The 21254-nt window shown below is 34.2% G+C and overlaps 1 protein-coding gene across 1 annotated transcript; it reads right to left on the bottom strand.

Moving 5' to 3' along the window:
* Nucleotides 1–16494: 16494 nt before the first annotated feature.
* On the bottom strand, nt 16495–20206 carry LOC132605716 (large ribosomal subunit protein uL14). Its single transcript, XM_060318906.1, has 4 exons — nt 20068–20206; nt 18220–18504; nt 17399–17440; nt 16495–16751 (listed from the first exon to the last, which is right to left on the bottom strand). Exons 1-4 carry the CDS (start codon nt 20078–20080, stop codon nt 16669–16671), a joined length of 423 nt encoding a protein of 140 aa, XP_060174889.1. The 5' UTR covers nt 20081–20206; the 3' UTR covers nt 16495–16668.
* Nucleotides 20207–21254: the final 1048 nt, after the last annotated feature.

Below are 21254 nucleotides of genomic sequence, written 5' to 3'. Positions count from 1 at the left end.
GGCGAAGGAGGAGCAAAGATTTCATTTTAATTGGATACCGGGTTATGAGTTGAATTTTTATTGATTAAGGGACATTTAAAAAAAAAAAAAAAAAAAGACCAATAGGATGATGACACGTGTCTCTCCGTTAAAATGAGGGGTATATCTGACCCAAAGTATAACAGCAGGGGTATATTTGGACCCAAACTATAACGAGGGGTATATTTGACCCTTTTCCGATAGTACAGGGGTATATTTGGCCCTTTTCCGTTAAATTAATTCATCTTATTATGGTTTAATAATTTAGTAAAGTGAAATATTCATTAAATTATAAAGATTAAGTGATGAAATTATATGTATAAATACATATCGTATATTTATTAATTTGGGATATGTCCGTTTTAACCTAGTAGATAAAAAAGTTCAAGAAATAATGGCCTTTCCATATGCATTTTTGCAAAGGCCATTTTCCTATGCATTTTTGCATGGAATAATTAGATTCGAATATTTAAATGGACAGCGACCGGTCTTTACTAAAGCAAAAGATCGTATCCAAATTGGAAGCGCAGTAAATCTGTGGGGCATTATTATGGTGCGGTGGAATAATTAAAATTTCTTGGCGTTTAATTATAGATTTTAGTTTCGCGATTGGAAAGACGGTTTACCTCCTTAGTGAGTCTATTTAGTGTAAATTTGAATTAGTTAAGCTCATAAATTTCAGATAGAAGATTTGCGAAGCGAGGCTGAGATGGTTCGGGCAGTGGCGGATTCAGGATTTTCATTCAGGGTGTTCGGAAAAAAAAAGAAGCTAAATATACACTGTAATTTTTTGCTGAGGGTGTTCAAAAGTTAATATATGCACATAAATACAGAAAATTTACCTTATATATACACTGTAATTTTTTGCCGAGGGTGTTCGGGTGAACACCCTTGGCTCTTGGTGCATCCGCCCCTGGGTTCGGGCATGTGAAGAGGAGATGCATGGATGCCTCAGTACGGAGGTGTGAGAGGTTTAAGGAGAGGTAGAGGTAGGTCAAATAAGTATTAGGAGAGGTAATTAGATGGGACATGCCACAGCTTCAACTTACTAAGGACATGAGGAGGCTTGAGGATACGGATTATGATAGAAGGCTAGTCGGAAGTTAAGCAATGTCTCGTATCCTTTAATACTAGTAGTCATAGTATTATTCTTGTAGTTTCTTATTCTTCGATTTCTGTTACTATCTGTTGCGTCTTGCACCTCGATTGTAGCAGTATTTTGTTATAGTTACCGTTTCTCTTTTCAGAATGTTTTGTACTGTTACTTTTTTTTTTATTTTGCCTTGGCTTCTTCACTCCCGTGATTTCTTTTCTATACTGCTTTGATATGCCTTTTATTGAGTCGAAGGTTTACCAAAAACAACGTATCTACGTCTCTCAAGGTAGAAATAAGACATGTGTATACATCACCTTTCCCAAATCTCATTTGTGGAATTACACTGAGTATGTTATTGTTATTTGAGCTAATAAATTTTAGACCGGATGATTAAACAAAAAATTCTGAACCCAGGGTCGAAGGCACTTTTAGCGGACGATGTCATCAACCTCACTTTGTCAACAAAACGTACTTTCTGCAGTCCATTTTACTTGTCTTTTTTTTTTTTTTTTGGTAAGCTTATCCCTTAAGAAACAATAACTAAATGGGTGATCTCAATTTAATACTAATCACTTTTTCACCACATTAATCTCTCTCCACATTTATTAAGTAAGGTAAATATGAAAATTAATAGTTAATTATATCTTGACTTTCTAAAATGATAGCTATTTTAGACCTTCTATTTTTAGTAAGGGCGACAAATAAAGTGGATCAGAAGGATTATTAAATATCCATCTATATATAAATGATATGAGAAAAGCTTACACTCCCTCTGTTCACTTTTTACTTGTCCACTTTTATTTTTGTAGGTCCTTTAAGAATTAATAAATGAAATATATATTTTATCATAATATTCATATTAATTAGTGCACAATCTCACTAGACTTGAAAAATGATTTAAAAATAAGTAATTAATGTTAGGAGTAAAACAAGTAAAAAAAAAAATTTGTCTTCTCTTGATATGCTAAAGGGGACCAGTAAAAAAAAAATATAGTAGATAAATAAAAGTGAACGGAGGGAGTATAAAATATCAATTGACACTACTTAATAAATTTACACTGCTAATTCAGCAGTTGTGTTGAATTCTAGCTTTGGACAGAAAACATTTAATTTATACCTCATAATCACAAGTCTGAATCTCTTATACAAAACATTAGTTATGTTAAACTTCTTCCCTTGACTTCTTCATGTATCTGCTTCTTTATATTTTTGAACCTGTAAATTTTTTAATTCCGCTACTACTTCTTCATCGTGACAAATGAAAAAGTATGCCACACAGTATAGATTTATATAAATTTATGAATCTCATACCTTTTTTTTCTTTTCTAATTGTATGTTTGTTTCTCTTTTGGCTCTCTTGCTCTCTCCCAGAGACATGGCACCCTTGGCCAACCAAAGCCTCAAGTCCAATCAGTGGCCGAGCCACAATGCTAGTTACAAATTTGACAATTTAGTAACTTTGAGTCAAATTTTATATTAATCTCTGTAAGTGTTTTGAGCATTTTAATATTAGATATCAATATATTAAATTACAGCCACAAAGAGACAGATTTGGTATCATCAGTTAATGGCAATAATGCCATGTAACTCTTTTTCTGTTGGGCAGCCACAAAGAGACAGAATTTGATATCAAATTCTCACTTTTATTTTGGTATAAAGTGACTAAAATGTGACCATTATTTTTCTTGTACATTATATAAGTTAAATATCCCACAAAATCATATCTTTTCATCTATTATTATAAGGATGATATTATTCACCTATTCACCTATAAATAGCTATCAATTCTTTACTTGTGGGTGGAGAGAAGAAAATATATATCCTTTGGAGAGTTCATAAAAAGTGAGGAAGGTAAAAAAAATAAAAGAGTTTATTAGTTGAAGAAAGGTATTCTTCTTTTTGGTGGAGCTTTGGACTCAACATCTTGTTCAGAGTTTGTTGAGTTATACGACGTGATCGGGCTGTTGTATCCTGGAGGGGACAAGTCAGAAAGACTTACTGCTGGACCGGTAAATTTGCTGCAGTGGACTTGAATCTCCTTAAAGAGAGCGAGATATCCGCGCCTCAGCCGAAGAAATTTTTATTTCTTCATTTTTATTTTTCAATTGTAACTGTAATTTCATTGTAATATCACCATCAACTTTAAGGAGATTCAAATGGCTACAATTGAAAAATCGGCGGATGTCAAAGTAGGAGATCTTAACAAGCCATTTCGGTTCAACGGTACTCATTTTAAGAGATGGAAGGGTAAAGTACTTTTCTACTTAAGCCTTCTCAATGTTTCTTATGTGTTAACTGAGAAGAATCCAAATAAAATAGACAACGCTTCCATGAATGATGAAGAAATTATTTCTCTTCAAGAAAAAACTGAAAAGTACGATGAAGATTCATACAAGTGTCGGTATTATTTACTTAATTGTCTATCAGATAATTTTTATGATTATTATGATAGAAATTACTCTACTGCAAAGAAAATTTGGAAAGCGTTGCAGAGTAAATATGATACCGAGGAAGCTGGAGCGAAAAAATATGTTGCTAGTAGATTTTTTCGTTTCCAAATGGCGGACAACAAATCAGTTGTAGACCAAGCCCAAGATTTTATAATGATCGTTGGAGAGGTCAGGTCCGAGGAGATCAAAAATTGGAGATAACCTTATTGTTTGTGGCATAATAGATAAACTTCCACCTTCATGGAAGGAATTTAAAAAAACTATGCGCCGCAAACAAAAGGAAACCTCTCTTGAGACGTTGATTATGCGAATCCGCATGGAGGAAGAAGCAAGGGGCCAAGATGCACTTTTGCAAACGGAAGAGAGCAACTTACAACCCGTCACAAATAAGGTAAATTTAATTACTTCAAATAATGTTGCTCCTAATGTTAACAAAAATACCTCTATGAAGCCTAAGAAGAAAATATTCAAGAAAAATAATGGTAGACCTCCCAAGAAAAATAATGGTGGTAACAACCAAGCACAAAATCAACAAGCACAAAATGGAGGACCATGCTTTGTCTGTGGCAAGAGTGGGCATATTGCTCGATTTTGCAAGTTTCGGAAACGTGGTCCTACACCTCAGGCGAACGTTACCGAAGAGCCACTGGTGGCGATGATAACAGACATAAATATGGTTGAAAATGTTGATGGATGGTGGGCTGATTCTGGTGCAAACCGTCATGTCTGCTATGACAAAGATTGGTTCAAAGTGTATACTACATTTGAGGAGCCCAAAACCATCATGCTTGGTGATTCTCACACTACTCAAGTGCTTGGAAAGGGAGATGTCTAGTTGAGCTTTACCTCAGGAAGGGTGTTAACTCTAAAAGATGTACTTTTTACTCCTTCCATGAGAAAAAATTTGATGTCTAGTTTTCTTCTTAACAAAGTAGGCTTCAAACAAATTATTGAGTCTGATCAATATGTAATAGTGAAAAAAGGTATTTTTGTGGGAAAGGGGTATGCTTGTGATGGGATGTTTAAGTTGAATGTTGAGATGAATAAAGTTACTAATTCTGTTTACATGCTTTCTTCCACTAATTTTTGGCATGCTCATTTGTGTCATATTAATAATCGTTATGTGGGAATCATGAGTAATTTAGGATTAATCCCAATGATTCAAAAGGATTTTGAAAAATGTGAAGCTTGTAGTAAAGCCAAAATCACAAAAAGGCCTCATTTTCAAGTTGAAAGAAAAACTGAATTATTAGAGTTAATTCATACTGATACTTGTGAACTTGGAGGAATTTTAACTCGTGGAGGAAATAGATATTTTATTACTTTTATTGATGATTTTTTCAAGTATACATATGTTCTCTTGATGAAAAATAAAAGTGATGCTTTTGAAAATTTTAAAATTTATCTCCATGAAGTTGAAAATCAGTTTGGTAGAAAAATAAAAAGAATTAGAAGTGATAGAGGCCGTGAATATGAGTCTAACGAGTTTAATTCTTTTGTTAGATCATTGGGAATAATTCATGAAACTACTCCACCTTTCCTCGATTTTGTGCTTGTTGATTTTGTGCTTGATTGTTACCACCATTATTTTTCTTGGGAGGTCTACCATTATTTTTCTTGAATATTTTCTTCTTAGGCTTCATAGAGGTATTTTTGTTAGCATTAGGAGAAACATTATTTGAAGTAATTAAATTTACCTTATTTGTGACGGGTTGTAAGTTGCTCTCTTCCGTTTGCAAAAGTGCATCTTGGCCCCTTGCTTCTTCCTCCATGCGGATTCGCATAATCAACGTCTCAAGAGAGGTTTCCTTTTGTTTGTGGCGCATAGTTTTTTTGAAATTCCTTCCATGAAGGTGGAAGTTTATCTATTATGCCACAAACAATAAGGTTATCTCCAATTTTTGATCTCCTCGGACCTGAGCTCTCCAACGATCATTATAAAATCTTGGGCTTGGTCTACAACTGATTTGTTGTCCACCATTTGGAAACGAAAAAAATCTACTAGCAGCATATTTTTTCGCTCCAGCTTCCTCGGTATCATATTTACTCTGCAACGCTTTCCAAATTTTCTTTGCAGTAGAGTAAGTTTTATCATAATAATCATAAAAATTATCTGATAGACAATAAAGTAAATAATACCGACACTTGTATGAATCTTCATCGTACTTTTCAGTTTTTTCTTGAAGAGAAATAAGTTCTTTATCATTCATGGAAGCGTTGTCTATTTTATTTGGATTCTTCTCAGTTAACACATAAGAAACATTGAGAAGGCTTAAGTAGAAAAGTACTTTATCCTTCCATCTCTTAAAATGAGTACCGTTGAACCGAAATGGCTTGTTAAGATCTCCTACTTTGACATCTGCCGATTTTTCAATTGTAGCCATTTGAATCTCCTTAAAGTTGATGGTGATATTACAATGAAATTACAGTTACAATTGAAAAATAAAAATGAAGAAATAAAAATTTCTTCGGCTGAGGCGCGGATATCTCGCTCTCTTTAAGGAGGTTCAAGCCCACTGCAGCAAATTTACCGGTCCAGCAGTAAGTCTTTCTGACTTGTCCCCTCCAGGATACAACAGCCCGATCACGTCATATAACTCAACAAACTCTGGACAAGATGTTGAGTCCAAAGCTCCACCAAAAAGAAGAACACCTTCCTTCAACTAATAAACTCTTTTATTTTTTTTACCTTCCTCACTTTTTATGAACTCTCCAAAGGATATATATTTTCTTTTCTCCACCCACAAGTAAAGGATTGATAGCTATTTATAGGTGAATAGGTGAATAATATCATCCTTATAATAATAGATGAAAAGGTATGATTTTGTGGGATATTTAACTTATATAATGTACAAGAAAAATAATGGTCACATTTTAGTCACTTTATACCAAAAAAAAAACGTGAGAATTTGATATCAAATTCTGTCTCTTTGTGGCTGCCCAACAGAAAAAGAGTTACATGGCATTATTGCCATTAAATGATGATACCAAATCTGTCTCTTTGTGGCTGCAATTTAATATATTGATATCTAATATTAAAATGATCAAAACACTTACAATCCCCCACTCATTTTAATATTAATTTAAGAGAGCTTATTAGTTGAAGGTAGACTAGTATGCATAATGAAGGTGTGCTCTGCATTGAACCTTCACTTAGTAAAACAATAATCTTTACTCCAGAGCCGTAGTGGTCTCAGACTTAAACTATGACTGCTTTAGGGAAATAAAGAGTTACTGCTTACACATAATAATCAAGGTGTTGACATGAGCTTTAATAGCCAGCACATTACGGCCTTGTGCTATCCTAGTTTTCATGAGTGCTTTTGAGAACTAACCCAATGCTCATAGGAAGCGGCCTACTTCCACACTCACATAGGTGAAATCTGTCAAGAGTGCTTCTGTAACTTAACACCCCACTCATACGAGCTACAGAGTTTTATTAAGATTTTATAAACTCAACCTCCACAGATTGTTACAGAATAATGCACTTACACCATAGGGAGGGAATAAATAAAATAGTGCATTTTGCTCAACAAGTCATCATATGAATCGTTTTTCCCATTGAACCTGGTTATAGGATCTCTAGTCCGCAGGTTGGGTTTCCTCATATATGATTCATAACCATATTTATGTCTGTTATCACCGCCACCAGTGGCTCTTCGGTAACGTTCGCCTGAGGTGTAGGACCACGTTTCCGAAACTTGCAAAATCGAGCAATATGCCCACTCTTGCCACAGCTTAATGATTTAATTTGGGGGGAATGGGCAGAGAAGCACTCTTCTACCATTTTATTATTGGAAGCATAACTTAAGAAAACGGCTCAATGGTTTAATTAGGGGGAAAGTAATGGGTGATCTAACGAGTTTAATTCTTTTGTTAGATCATTGAGAATAATTCATGAAACTACTCCACCTTACTCTCCTGCATCTAATGGTGTAGCGAAGAGAAAAAAAAAGAACTTTGGTTGAGTTGACAAATGTCATGCTTATTGAGTCTAGTGCACCTTTAAATTTTTTGGGTAAAGCTATTTTAACTACTTGTTATGTCAAAATCAAAAGGAATATTCAACACATAACAAGTAGTTAAAATAGCTTCACCCCAAAAATTTAAAGGTGCACTAGACTCAATAAGCATGGCATTTGTCAACTCAACCAAAGTTTTATTTTTTCTCTCCGCTACACCATTAGATGCAGGAGACTAAGGTGGAGTAGTTTCATGAATTATTCGCAATGATCTAACAAAAGAATTAAACTCGTTAGACTCATATTCAAGGCCTCTATCACTTCTAATTCTTTTTATTTTTCTACCAAACTGATTTTCAACTTCATGGAGATAAATTTTAAAATTTTCAAAAGCATCACTTTTATTTTTCATCAAGAGAACATATGTATACTTGGAAAAATCATCAATAAAAGTAAATTTTTCCTCCGCTACACCATTAGATGCAGGAGAGTAAGGTGGAGTAGTTTCATGAATTATTCCCAATGATCTAACAAAAGAATTAAACTCGTTAGACTCATATTCACGGCCTCTATCACTTCTAATTCTTTTTATTTTTCTACCAAACTGATTTTCAACTTCATGGAGATAAATTTTAAAATTTTCAAAAGCATCACTTTTATTTTTCATCAAGAGAACATATGTATACTTGAAAAAATCATCAATAAAAGTAATAAAATATCTATTTCCTCCACGAGTTAAAATTCCTCCAAGTTCACAAATATCAGTATGAATTAACTCTAATAATTCAGTTTTTCTTTCAACTTGAAAATGAGACCTTTTTGTGATTTTGGCTTTACTACAAGCTTCACATTTTTCAAAATCCTTTTTAATCATTGGAATTAATCCTAAACTACTCATGATTCCCACATAATGATTATTAATATGACACAAATGAGCATGCCAAAAATTAGTGGAAGAAAGCATGTAAACAGAATTAGTAACTTTATTCATCTCAACATTCAACTTAAACATCTCATCACAAGCATACCCCTTTCCCACAAAAATATCTTTTTTCACTATTACATATTGATGAGACTCAATAATTTGTTTGAAGCCTACTTTGTTAAGAAGAAAACTAGACATCAAATTTTTTCTCATGGAAGGAATAAAAAGTACATCTTTTAGAGTTAACACCCTTCCTGAGGTAAAGCTCAACTCGACATCTCCCTTTTCAAGCACTGGAGTAGTGTGAGAATCACCAAGCATGATGGTTTTGGGCTCCTCAAATGTATTATACACTTTGAACCAATCTTTGTCATAGCAGACATGGCGGTTTGCACCAGAATCAGCCCACCATCCATCAACATTTTCAACCATATTTATGTCTGTTATCATCGCCACCAGTGGCTCTTCGGTAACGTTCGCCTGAGGTGTAGGACCACGTTTCCAAAACTTGCAAAATCGAGCAATATGCCCACTCTTGCCACAGACAAAGCATGGTCCTCCATTTTGTGCTTGTTGATTTTGTGCTTGGTTGTTACCACCATTATTTTTCTTGGGAGGTCTACCATTATTTTTCTTGAATATTTTCTTCTTAGGCTTCATAGATGTATTTTTGTTAGCATTAGGAGCAACATTATTTGAAGTAATTAAATTTACCTTATTTGTGACGGGTTGTAAGTTTCTCTTTTCCGTTTGCAAAAGTGCATCTTGGCCCCTTGCTTCTTCCACCATGCAGATTCGCATAATCAACGTCTCAAGAGAGGTTTCCTTTTGTTTGTGGCGCATAGTTTTTTGAAATTCCTTCCATGAAGGTGGAAGTTTATCTATTATGCCACAAACAATAAGGTTATCTCCAATTTTTATCTCCTCGGACCTGAGCTCTCCAACGATCATTATAAAATTTTGGGCTTGGTCTACAACTGATTTGTTGTCCGCCATTTGAAAACGAAAAAATCTACTAGCAACATATTTTTTCGCTCCAGCTTCCTCGGTATCATATTTACTCTGCAACGCTTTCCAAATTTTCTTTGCAGTAGAGTAAGTTCTATCATAATAATCATAAAAATTATCTGATAGACAATTAAGTAAATAATACCGACACTTGTATGAATCTTCATCGTACTTTTCAGATTTTTCTTGAAGAGAAATAAGTTTTTCATCATTCATGGAAGCGTTGTCTATTTTATTTGGATTCTTCTCAGTTAACACATAAGAAACATTGAGAAGGCTTAAGTAGAAAAGTACTTTACCCTTCCATCTCTTAAAATGAGTATCGTTGAACCGAAATGGCTTGTTAAGATCTCCTACTTTGACATCCGTCGATTTTTCAATTGTAGCCATATGAATCTCCTTAAAAAGATTGTTTTCAATTGTGATAAAAATGCACTAATTGGTTTTATTTTTCTCACGTTTGAAAAATAAAACCAATTCCTCCTATTTTAATTCATTGTGATAGCACCGCTGCAATTGGTAGAGTTCAAAATCGTTATTATAACGGTAAATCCAGACCTATAAGGAGAAAACACAGTACTGTGAGATCATATTTGACAAGTGGTACAATTAATGTTGATTATGTCAAATCTTGTGATAATCTTGCAGATCCACTAACCAAGGCCTTGGCAAGAGAAAGGTCTGGAGCACATCGAGGGGGATGGGATTGAAGCCCATAAATTCATGAGTCATATATGAGGAAACCCAACCTAGGGACTAGAGATCATATAACCAGGTTCAATGGAAAAAACGAATCATATGATGACTTGTTGAGAAAAATGCACTATTTTATTTATTCTCTCCCTATGGTGTAAGTGCATTATTCTGTAACAATTTCTTACTCTCCTGCATCTAATGGTGTAGCGGAGAGAAAAAATAGAACTTTGGTTGAGTTGACAAATGTCATGCTTATTGAGTCTAGTGCACCTTTAAATTTTTAGGGTGAAGCTATTTTAACTGCTTGTTATGTGTTGAATCGTGTGCCTCATAAAAAGACTAAATTAACACCATTTGAGAGTTGGAGAAATCATGAGTAGTTTAGGATTAATCCCAATGATTAAAAAGGATTTTGAAAATAATATAATGAAAATATTTTGTCACTACCTAGCTCTTCTACTTCTGTTTTGAAAAATAAAGAAAGTGATGATTTTGAGTTAAGAAGAAGTAAAAGAGCTAGAGTAGAAAAAGATTTTGGTCCTGATTTTTATGTTTTTAATGTTGGAAATGGCCCTCTCAATTTACAAGAAGCTTTATCTTCACATGATGCTATTTTTTGGAAAGAGGCTGTAAATGATGAAATGGAATCACTTATTTCCAATCAAACTTGGAAGTTAGTTGATTTACCACCGGGTTGTAAAACAATTGGGTGTAAATGGGTCCTTAGAAAAAAGTTAAAATCGGATGGCTCTGTTGATAAATATAAGGCTAGACTAGTTGCTAAAGGTTTTAAACAACTAGAAGGCCTAGAATTCTTTGATACCTTTTCTCCGGTAACTAGAATTACATCCATAAGGCTTTTAATTGCTATTGCTGCAATTTTTGATTTGCACATTCACCAAATGGATGTAAAAACTGCTTTTTTAAATGGGGACCTAAATGAGGAAATTTATATGGAACAACCCGAAGGTTTTATTGAAGCAGGCCAAGAAAGCAAAGTGTGTAAACTTACTAAATCCCTATATGGCTTGAAACAGGCACCAAAGCAATGGCATGAGAAATTTGATTCCTGCATGATTGAAAATGGTTTTAAAACAAACGAATGTGATAAGTGCATCTATCACAAGTCTTGGAATAATTCACATGTTATTGTTTGCCTCTATGTTGATGATTTATTGATCTTTGGCTCTAACATGAATGGTATTGATGAAACTAAAAATATTCTTAGAAACCATTTTGACATGAAAGATCTTGGTGAGGCAAATTTAATTCTTGGAATAAAAATTACTAAAACATGTGATGGAATATTCCTTGACCAGTCACATTATGTTGAGAAAATCTTGAAAAAATATAACTTTCTTGATTGCAAGCATGTTATAACTCCTTTTGATTCAAGTGTTCACTTGTTTCCTGTTCAAAGTGACAATGATGTGATAAATCAAAAGGAATATGCTAGCTTAATTGGAAGTTTGAGATATGTGACTGATTGCACCAGGCCTGATATTGCGTATGCAGTTGGAGTACTTAGCAGGTTTACAAGCAAGCCAGGTAGTGAACATTGGCATGCCATAACGAGTGTTATGAAATATTTAGTTGGTACAAAAACCTATGGCTTGTTTTATAAAAAATATCCTGTTGTACTTGAAGGCTTTTCTGATGCAGATTGAAACACTTTATCTGGTGATTCCTGTTCTACCACCGGTTATATTTTTACGTTGGCAGGTGGTGCTATTTGTTGGAAATCAAAAAAGCAAACTATTATTGCTAACTCTACCATGGAGGCTGAACTAATTGCTTTAGCTTCAACTAGTGAAGAAGCGAATTGGTTAAGAGATTTATTATTTCAAATTCCTTATTTTGAAAAACCAATTCCTCCTATTTTAATTCATTGTGATAGCACCGCTGCAATTGGTAGAGTTCAAAATCGTTATTATAACGGTAAATCCAGACCTATAAGGAGAAAACACAGTACTGTGAGATCATATTTGACAAGTGGTACAATTAATGTTGATTATGTCAAATCTTGTGATAATCTTGTAGATCCACTAACCAAGGCTTTGGCAAGAGAAAAGGTCTGGAGCACATCGAGGGAGATGGGATTGAAGCCCATAAATTCATGAGTCATATATGAGGAAACCCAACCTGGGGACTAGAGATCCTATAACCAGGTTCAATGGTAAAACGAATCATATGATGACTTGTTGAGAAAAATGCACTATTTTATTTATTCTCTCCCTATGGTGTAAGTGCATTATTCTGTAACAATTTGTGGAGGTTGAGTTTATAAACTCTTAATGAAACTCTGTAGCTCGTATGAGTGGGGTGTTAAGTTACAGAAGCACTCTTGACAGATTTCACCTATGTGAGTGTGGAAGTAGGCCGCTTCCTATGAGAATTGGGCTAGTTCTCAAAAGCACTCATGAAAACTGGGATAGCACAAGGCCGTAATGTGCTGGCTATTAAAGCTCATGTCAACACCTTGATTATTATGTGTAAGCAGTAACTCTTTATTTCCCTAAAGCAGTCATAGTTTAAGTCTGAGACCACTACGGCTCTGGAGTAAAGATTATTGTTTTACTAAGTGAAGGTTCAATGCTGAGCACATCTTCATTATGCATACTAGTCTACCTTCAACTAATAAGCTCTCTTAGATTAATATTAAAATGAGTGAGGGATTGTAAGTGTTTTGAGCATTTTAATATTAGATATCAATATATTAAATTGCAGCCACAAAGAGACAAATTTGGTATCATCAGTTAATGGCAATAATGCCATGTAACTCTTTTTCTGTTGGGCAGCCACAAAGAAACAGAATTTGATATCAAATTCTCACGTTTTTTTTTGGTATAAAGTGACTAAAATGTGACCATTATTTTTCTTGTACATTATATAAGTTAAATATCCCACAAAACCATACCTTTTTATCTATTATTATAAGGATGATATTATTCATCTATTCACCTATAAATAGCTATCAATCCTTTACTAATGGGTGTAGAGAAGAAAATATATATCCTTTGGAGAGTTCATAAAAAGTGAGGAAAGTAAAAAAAATAAAAGAGTTTATTAGTTGAAGGAAGGTGTTCTTCTTTTTGGTGGAGCTTTGGACTCAACATCTTGTCCAGAATTTGTTGAGTTATTCGACGTGATCGGGCTGTTGTATCCTGGAGGGGACAGGTCAGAAAGACTTACTGCTGGACCGGTAAATTTGCTACAGTGGGCTTGAATCTCCTTAAAGAGAGCGAGATATCCGCGCCTCAGCCGAAGAAATTTTTATTTCTTCATTTTTATTTTTCAATTGTAACTGTAATTTCATTGTAATATCACCAACAATCTCTATTATAGTCTTATTGAGATGAAGTGATGATTTTTAGTTTATGATTTTTTGGATCACAATTGTTTTGCTTTTTGGGTTCTGAATATATTATCAAGGCGTGTGATGTATTTTGCTTTAGTCCCCAGAATTTTGAGATCCCAAAAAATTTAAATAGTAAATTTTATTTTTGTCTAGACATTATCGAAATTTGTAAAAATAAAAATAGAACAAAGAAGGGTGACATACTTTTTAACAATAGAAATAATTTAGAACTTTGAATTATATATATATATATATATATATTTGGTCAATAAACTATATATATATATATAAAAAATCTAGTTAGCAAAGATAGTGCAAATTGCACCATTCGTGCTACACCAGGTAGCATTATAGTTTACAAGTTTCTCAAAAACATTACAACTCGGAATAAATCATTTAGAAGGTAGTTCCTAGAATGTCTGCCCAAAATACTTCATTTGCAAACACTGGAGGAACTATCAAAAAACTTCAGGTGATCAAAAACTTCATCTTTCATTCCTTGTTTTGCTAAGGCATCCGCCACTCTATTCTATTCCCGGTATATGTGCTGTGCCAATGGCTTCCTCAGCTTCATTAGCAATGACCTGTAGTAAAAATAAGGGGGTTAAAATTTCGTGCCCATTGTTGAGCATATTGATTACTTCACTTGAGTCAACTTCCACCAGTAGTGGCATAAGATTGTTATCTACTGCCATTTGCAGTCCATGTCGAAGGGTAATAATTTCATTCATGTTATTTGGTCATGCTGATGGAACTTTTAAAGAAGCCCATGACCCAGTCTCCATTTGAGTTTCTAATAGTGCCCCAATCCCCCAATACCGTTAGCTGAACCATCAGTATTAAGCTTAAAGTGGCCCTTAGCAGGGGGTTCCCATTTTAAGGTGACTTCATTCCTGGCTAACTTACAGGCATTCTTTCTAGCACAAAAGAGAGATTCAGTCGCTTGACTGATGATTTTGCTCACAGGGATGTTGTCTCTCTTGTTGTTAAAGAGGTTATTAATCTTGCTTAGTCAAATATCCCAAAAACAAAAAAGGAGGAACTTTTCATGCGTTAGTTTTTATCCAAGTGTCAGGCCAATCAGTGTTGGTGAAGAGCATGTCATTATAACAATCAGAATTAGTGCAACGGTGGCTAAGGTTATTAGTAGGGCAATCAAAGAAGATATAGGGAGTACTTTCAGCACCCCATTATAGTAGCGACAAAGAGGATTGATTTTCAAGCCCATGTGATAGAGATAGGCACTTGTGAGCAGTCTTCTATGGTGAAGTAGCTAGAGGAAGTATTTAATCTTGTTTGGGATTTGAAGTTTCTAGATAAAGGAGAAAGATTTTGTAGTTTGGCTTTGGTTCTTTGAGCAGTCTGAATGGATAGAGAGGTAAGCTTGCTTCATAGAGAAATTCCCATCAGAAGTGTTTTTTCAAACTAGCTTGTCTTCAGAAGTGGTGGAGTGAGGTATCAAGGTATATTAATTAGTAAATAAAGTTTTTTACAACAACATCCAAGGTAATGTGTGTGTATAATACATAATTATCATGTGAAGTTAAAAGCTTTATATCTTGTAAAAACACTGCAGTATGAATAACAATTATGAAAAGAGAAAGGTAACATCAAATATGGGTTAGACTCGAGCATATTGTTTATACACTACGGAGGAAATAACAAACAAATTGAGAGGGTGATTCTTGTTGGGAATTGACCGTACGTTAAACCGATATAGAATAAACAAATAAATTATACTAAGGTCCTTGAGAGAATTAACACGATCAAGGTTTCCACCCGTGTTCGGTACTTATATTGAGGCCCGACTAGTTTCGAGTTCACATCGAAAAGTCCCACATTGGAATAAAACGCTTCCTAACAAAGGCGATTCGATACTCAGGGCTCGAACTCGAGACCTCTGGTCAAGGATGAAGGAGTTCTTACCACTCCACCATAATTCTTGTTTGTTTGAAGTATGGGTTTTACGATTATATAACTATAGAATAAGTTTTACGGCAAGTTACACATACAGCTCGTAGGCCAAAATTAATGATATTCAATCATATAATTACATATATTATACAAAAAATATATAATTGCCGGCTATTATTTTGATGGGCGGATATACAACATAAAAAATTCATAGTTTTAGAGGAGTGATAGATTATGACAGTTAGCCGACAGAGGAAAAAGATGAAAAGAGAGAATTGTTTGAGCAACAAAAAACAAAAACAAAAACAAAAATATGCCATTCAACGCATCTTCTTTTTAACCCGCTATCTCTATTTGACTTTTCCATTTTTGGAGGAAATTGTTTTTTCTTTTCTCTCTTGCTATATGGGGACTTCAATTGCAAATTGTCTTTGTTTCCCTTTTTATTGGAATAATGAACCATGATCTGAAAAAGATCAAATTCTACTCAAAAAGTTGTGACAACCAAGTATTAGAACAGCACAATTTTTTATTTTTTTTAATGACATGAAAACCCATACAGGATAAACTCAACTCTTTTACAATAGCTTACAAACCACACAGGAGAAATAACCCGCACTAGACAAGCCCGTGCGACGAGCAACCCAAAAGGCAAATCTCCTACTATCATAGGCAAAGATTTCGAACCTAAAACCTCCCTTATGAAAACCTGAGTACAAACCTCATACTCAACCAACCGAACTAAACTTTCAGGTGCAGTACAACTTGTTTTTTTCTTGAACGACCAAATTTTAATGTGAATGTGTAACTCAGTTTTGTCATAGTAATGCAAATAGTGTTGCAAATCTTTTTAACATAACAAAAAATAGAAAATGTAACTTTTACTTGGTCAATTCCGCCATTTTAAGTTTATTTTCAAAGTAAAATTCACTTCCAAATACTTTGTTTCAACTCCAACCACATATTGCCAATGCCACTTGATCTCTTGGCTTCAAAAGCTTCGTACTTTGTTTCGTATAAGCCTGTCAAAGTGTTGGAAGATCATCGTATCTCAACTAAACTTGTCCTAATAAAAGCACCAATTAATTATCGAAAATGAAACGGTCGATGTCCTACATGGATGACAAATTTTGGAGTACAGCAAAACTCTCATAGCCAGATGTAGTAATAAATCTTGCCAAGACAAAATCCGTAGATATCCAAATATTCAAATGAACAATCGGAAAAACACCAATTTAACACTACACGATAGCGTTAGCAGCACTTGCAATCCTTGGCCACAGATCAGCACACTCTTTTCCAATGGGGCCTGTAATGGCAGATCCTACAAAACAGAATAAGAGTACATGGTAAGAATTAACATTTGACAAGCTCAAAAATTGTAGTTCCTAATAGATGTTGATCGTCATGCCAACTTTTTTCAAGTGTCAGATAAATCATGTAGGCTACTATACTAGCCTGATTCCATTGGAGAACAGGTTCAACATTAGTATGGACTCATCGCTCTACAGTCCTTCCAACTTAAATATGGGATTTAGTCCCCAATCCGCAGTAACCCTTTATTATCCACACATCACGTGATGTGTCCTAACCACAATTACATTGATTGACAAGTTATGAGGAGACTTATCACAGATGAAAAAAATCCATTGTTCTCTTCTGCCCTATGAAATAACAATATGTTTTTTTTTTTTTGATGATATGGGAACCAGCAGCCGCTACCCTTTGAGTGCGCACAGGGTAAACCCAGCTCCTGTGCAATAGCTCGCAAACCACACAGGAGAGGTAACCCGCACTAGGCAAGCCCCGTGCGACGAACTCGACCCAGAAGGCAAATCCCCTAATCCCCTGATTTCGTAGGCAGGGGGTTTCGAACCTGAGACCTCCATTATGAAAGCCCATGCTCAACCAACTGAGCCACCCTTGAGGGTAAAATAACAATATGCTTTGCTCAAGGTTAAAATAACTTACCCTTCATTTCACCCTTGGGATTCACAATTACACCAGCATTATCTGCAAACAAAAAAAAAATCAAAGCATCAGAAGACGGGTTTTCATATATTGTGATTAGGTATATAAGTAATAGTAGAATGAACTAATATACAACCAGAGAATAATACAGGTAATGTAACAAACAAGACAACAGGAAGCAAATAATAGATATATGAATCCAGTAATTTATAGTAATCACGGATATATACAGCTATCCTCCATCACAAAACAGAACATGTGCTATTTACCCATATAATCAGACCTTTATTTTTAGGTTTCAGAACTTCAGGGAAGAAGATTTACCATTCTGTTCTTTTGCCACAAAGAAGTTACCACTCCCGATAAATGTTTCACAAGTCATTCAAGATAAAAACTAAAGCGCAATAATGATCAAACTTCATGATAAATTCCATATTACAATATCCATGCTATAGTCCAAAATTAACACGATCAATCAATCAACCATGCCTCAATTTCAAACTAGTCAAAGATCGGCTTTATGAGTCTCTATATGCATTCAACTCTATCCATGTTCATTTTATTTCAACATTCAATATTTTTTATTCCAAGGCAAATGAAGATTTCTCTAACACTAACACATATATCTACACAAATACAAAACAAGTCAATAACTGGGTTAAAAAGACTTCTGAGAAGTACAGGACGTCTGGACCTAATGAAAGACGAACACGTAAACCATGGTGATTTTCTAAAAGTATAGGTTAAACAAAAGCAACTGCCCGTTATGTGGAAAGCGAAGCAACTTCATAACAAAAGCAATTAAGGACATCTAAATATACCTTCGAAGTACATGAAAACACCATCCTTTCGGCGCCAAGGCTTGCGCTGACGAACAACAACAGCAGGCATAACCTTCTTCCTCAGTTCGGGCTTACCTTTCTTGACAGTGGCCATGACCATGTCACCCACACAAGCTGAAGGCAACCTGTTAAGCCTTCCCTTAATACCCTTCACCGAAATGATGTAGAGGTTCTTCGCACCAGTGTTATCAGCACAGTTAATAGTTGCTGCCACTGGCAAACCCAATGACATCCTGAACTTGTTCCCAGCGGAACCTCCGCGTCCTAAAATTAAATTTAAATAATAAATAAATCAATCAATCAACTTTAAATCTCAAACTCGTCTGGGTTCAATTACATGAAACATTTTCACATCTTACACTCTATTAGGCTCATTGCAAATTTGAACAAGTTCTATTCTGTAATTGTAATAACGATAAATATTTTGTTTTCTAAGATAAATTAGGTGTCATATGGCTTAAAAGTTCTCTAAATCTCACATTTAAGTTACATTTTTTAATATTGAAAAAATACATAGTTATCAAACAATAAAAATACAGATGGAATTTCTAAATAATGTAAAGCGTTTGAACCAGTTCTACTCCATTTGCCTTCTCATTTCATTCTAATAATGCTACAACAACAACATACCCAGTGTAATACATGTTCCACTCTATTACGCTCGTTTCAGTATACTACAATTAACTAATCAATCAGCAATTATAGATACATGAAACATTTGAACATGTTCTACTCTATAAGGCTTCTCATTTTATTCTAATAACAATATACAATATGTTCTGTAAGGTAAATAGAGAGTTATATGACTTAAAAAGTTTCTTTCAGTCTCACAGATACAGTTACATTTTCATAAACTGAAGAATTACATGAGATGAAACAACAAAAATACATGCATCAAACATTTGAACAAGTTCTAACAGCATTAAGCTTCTCATTTCACTCTAATAATGATAATTATTTGCTTTCTAAGGTAAATGAAGAGTTACATGACTAAGAGCCTGTTTGGATGGGCTTATGCCTATAAGCGGCAAACAGCTTATAAGCTAAAAAAAAAAAGTTGGGGTAGTCTAACTTATTTTTTTTTGGCTTATAAATTGTTTTCAGCTTATAAGTTGTTTTAGATAAGCTAAGTCAAATGGGACCAATTATTTTTTTGAGCTTATTTTAAGCACAAAATGACTTTAAGCTGGCCAGCCAAACACTCAAAAAAGCTGAAAACAGCTTATAAGCAACTTATAAGCAACTTATAAGTCAATCCAAACGGGCTCTTAAAACTTCTCTAAACCTCACATTTGAGATACATTTAAGGCATAATACATAAACAGACTCTTAAACTTGGTCTCATCTGGCAAGTATGCCCTCCAACTTTAAGTGTGCACAAGTAGGCACCTCAACTTGTCCCAGAGTTGAACAGGTTAACACAAATGCTGACGTGGCAGATAAATTTCAGAGGGCCACGTCATTGCCACGTAAGCATTTGTGTTTACTTTGATTAGGCTTCTCATTCATTGTAATAACAATAATAAATAATTAATTTTCTAAGGTTAATTAGGAGTTTGACGGCTTAAAAGTTCGCTAAATCTCAAAACTTACACTACATTTTCAAAAACTGAAAAATACAGATGGATTCACTAATCAATCAACAAAGTCACAATACACAAAACATTAGAACAAGTTCTACTCGATTAGGCTTCCTAATTTCACTGTAATTACAAAAAAAAAAAAAAAAAAATCTGTTACGTTTAATTACGAGTTGTCTGGCTTAAAATTTTCCTAAATCTAACACTTAAGTTACATTTAATCGAAAGAAAAATATAAGAGTTGTACCTCGCTTCGACATTGTTGGACGGCGTTGTTATTCGAGATTAATGACAAAAGAGGAGGCGGTTAGGGTTTTATATGCTAGGGTTTTGTTACAGTAGTGGGCTTTTGGCCCATTGCAGCAGTTGACCGGCCCAATATAATCGATATATCTATATATATATATATATATATATATATATAAAACAAGTGTATAAATAGTTAGACCTCTCTATAACGGCATTCGCATATAATAACACCTCTCTATAATAGCTAAGATTTTAAAGATTTTTTATGTTATATTTTACTTCTCTATAACAGTATTTTACCTATAACAACAACAACAAACTTTATAAAAGTACGCTCTTTGTAATTACCTTCGGTATAACAGCTATCTGCATTTTTTTGGTAATATAATTATTAACCATCTTTATAAAAATAGACAATCTATGATTACCAATAATAAGTAGTATAGATTTTGACCAAATGTTTAATATGATACTTTAGTATATATATTTATGATAGAATATTACATATGAATACATATGTGGAGCTTGATGTAGCATTTCCTGTCATTGAAGCTTTCGCCGATGAAGAGATTATTGCCTATGCATTGGAGTGGAAGAACAAGAGCCGAAGACGATAATGAAAGTGCTGACGAAGAACCTCAACCTATTGTTACTTAGACTGGGTTAGAAGATTCAACGGTTCAACTCTTAGATTCCCTTTAAGGGAAAGCAATTGGATACCCGTTTATTGAAAGTTTAGACGCAAATCTTCGTAAATTCAAGTATTATATCACCACTAAGAGATTGGATTCTACGAAACAAGCTACAATTGTAAATTTCTCGTATCAATCTTGAAAGAATTTAATTTCACGTACTGTAGATTTAAAATGTGTGCCTCAGAGCTTAAAACTTTATACATTCAGTAATGAATTTATTGAAATTGTATTAACCTTCTTTACTGTTTAGTTAGCGAAGCATTCATATCTTTGAGATTTAAAATTTAAATAATTTTTATTTCTTTACAACATTAAAAAATAAAAATAGATTATATGCATCTTTTTTGCCTATAACAGCCAGCTATTATTTAAATGACAAATGTTGTTATGGATGTATAACAACAATTCTCTATAACAGTAAAAAAAATTAAGACCCAACGATGTTGTTATAGAGAGATTTGACTGCATACGCGATATATAACAGGGTGTG

The sequence above is a fragment of the Lycium barbarum genome, chromosome 8 (genome assembly GCF_019175385.1).
Source record: "Lycium barbarum isolate Lr01 chromosome 8, ASM1917538v2, whole genome shotgun sequence".
In the NCBI taxonomy this organism is placed as follows: Eukaryota; Viridiplantae; Streptophyta; class Magnoliopsida; order Solanales; family Solanaceae; genus Lycium; species Lycium barbarum.
Note: the sequence above shows the minus strand (reverse complement) of the source record. Positions and strands in the feature narration are given on the sequence as shown.

Bases quoted from the DNA above. Each gene is read 5' to 3' on its own strand.
- LOC132605716 (XM_060318906.1), bottom strand. The intron at 17,441-18,219 runs GTATATTTAGAT...TTTTGTTTGCAG, and splicing joins TGTTTTCATGTACTTCGAAG to ATAATGCTGGTGTAATTGTG. The intron at 16,752-17,398 runs GTAAGTTATTTT...TCTGTTTTGTAG, and splicing joins TCCCAAGGGTGAAATGAAGG to GATCTGCCATTACAGGCCCC.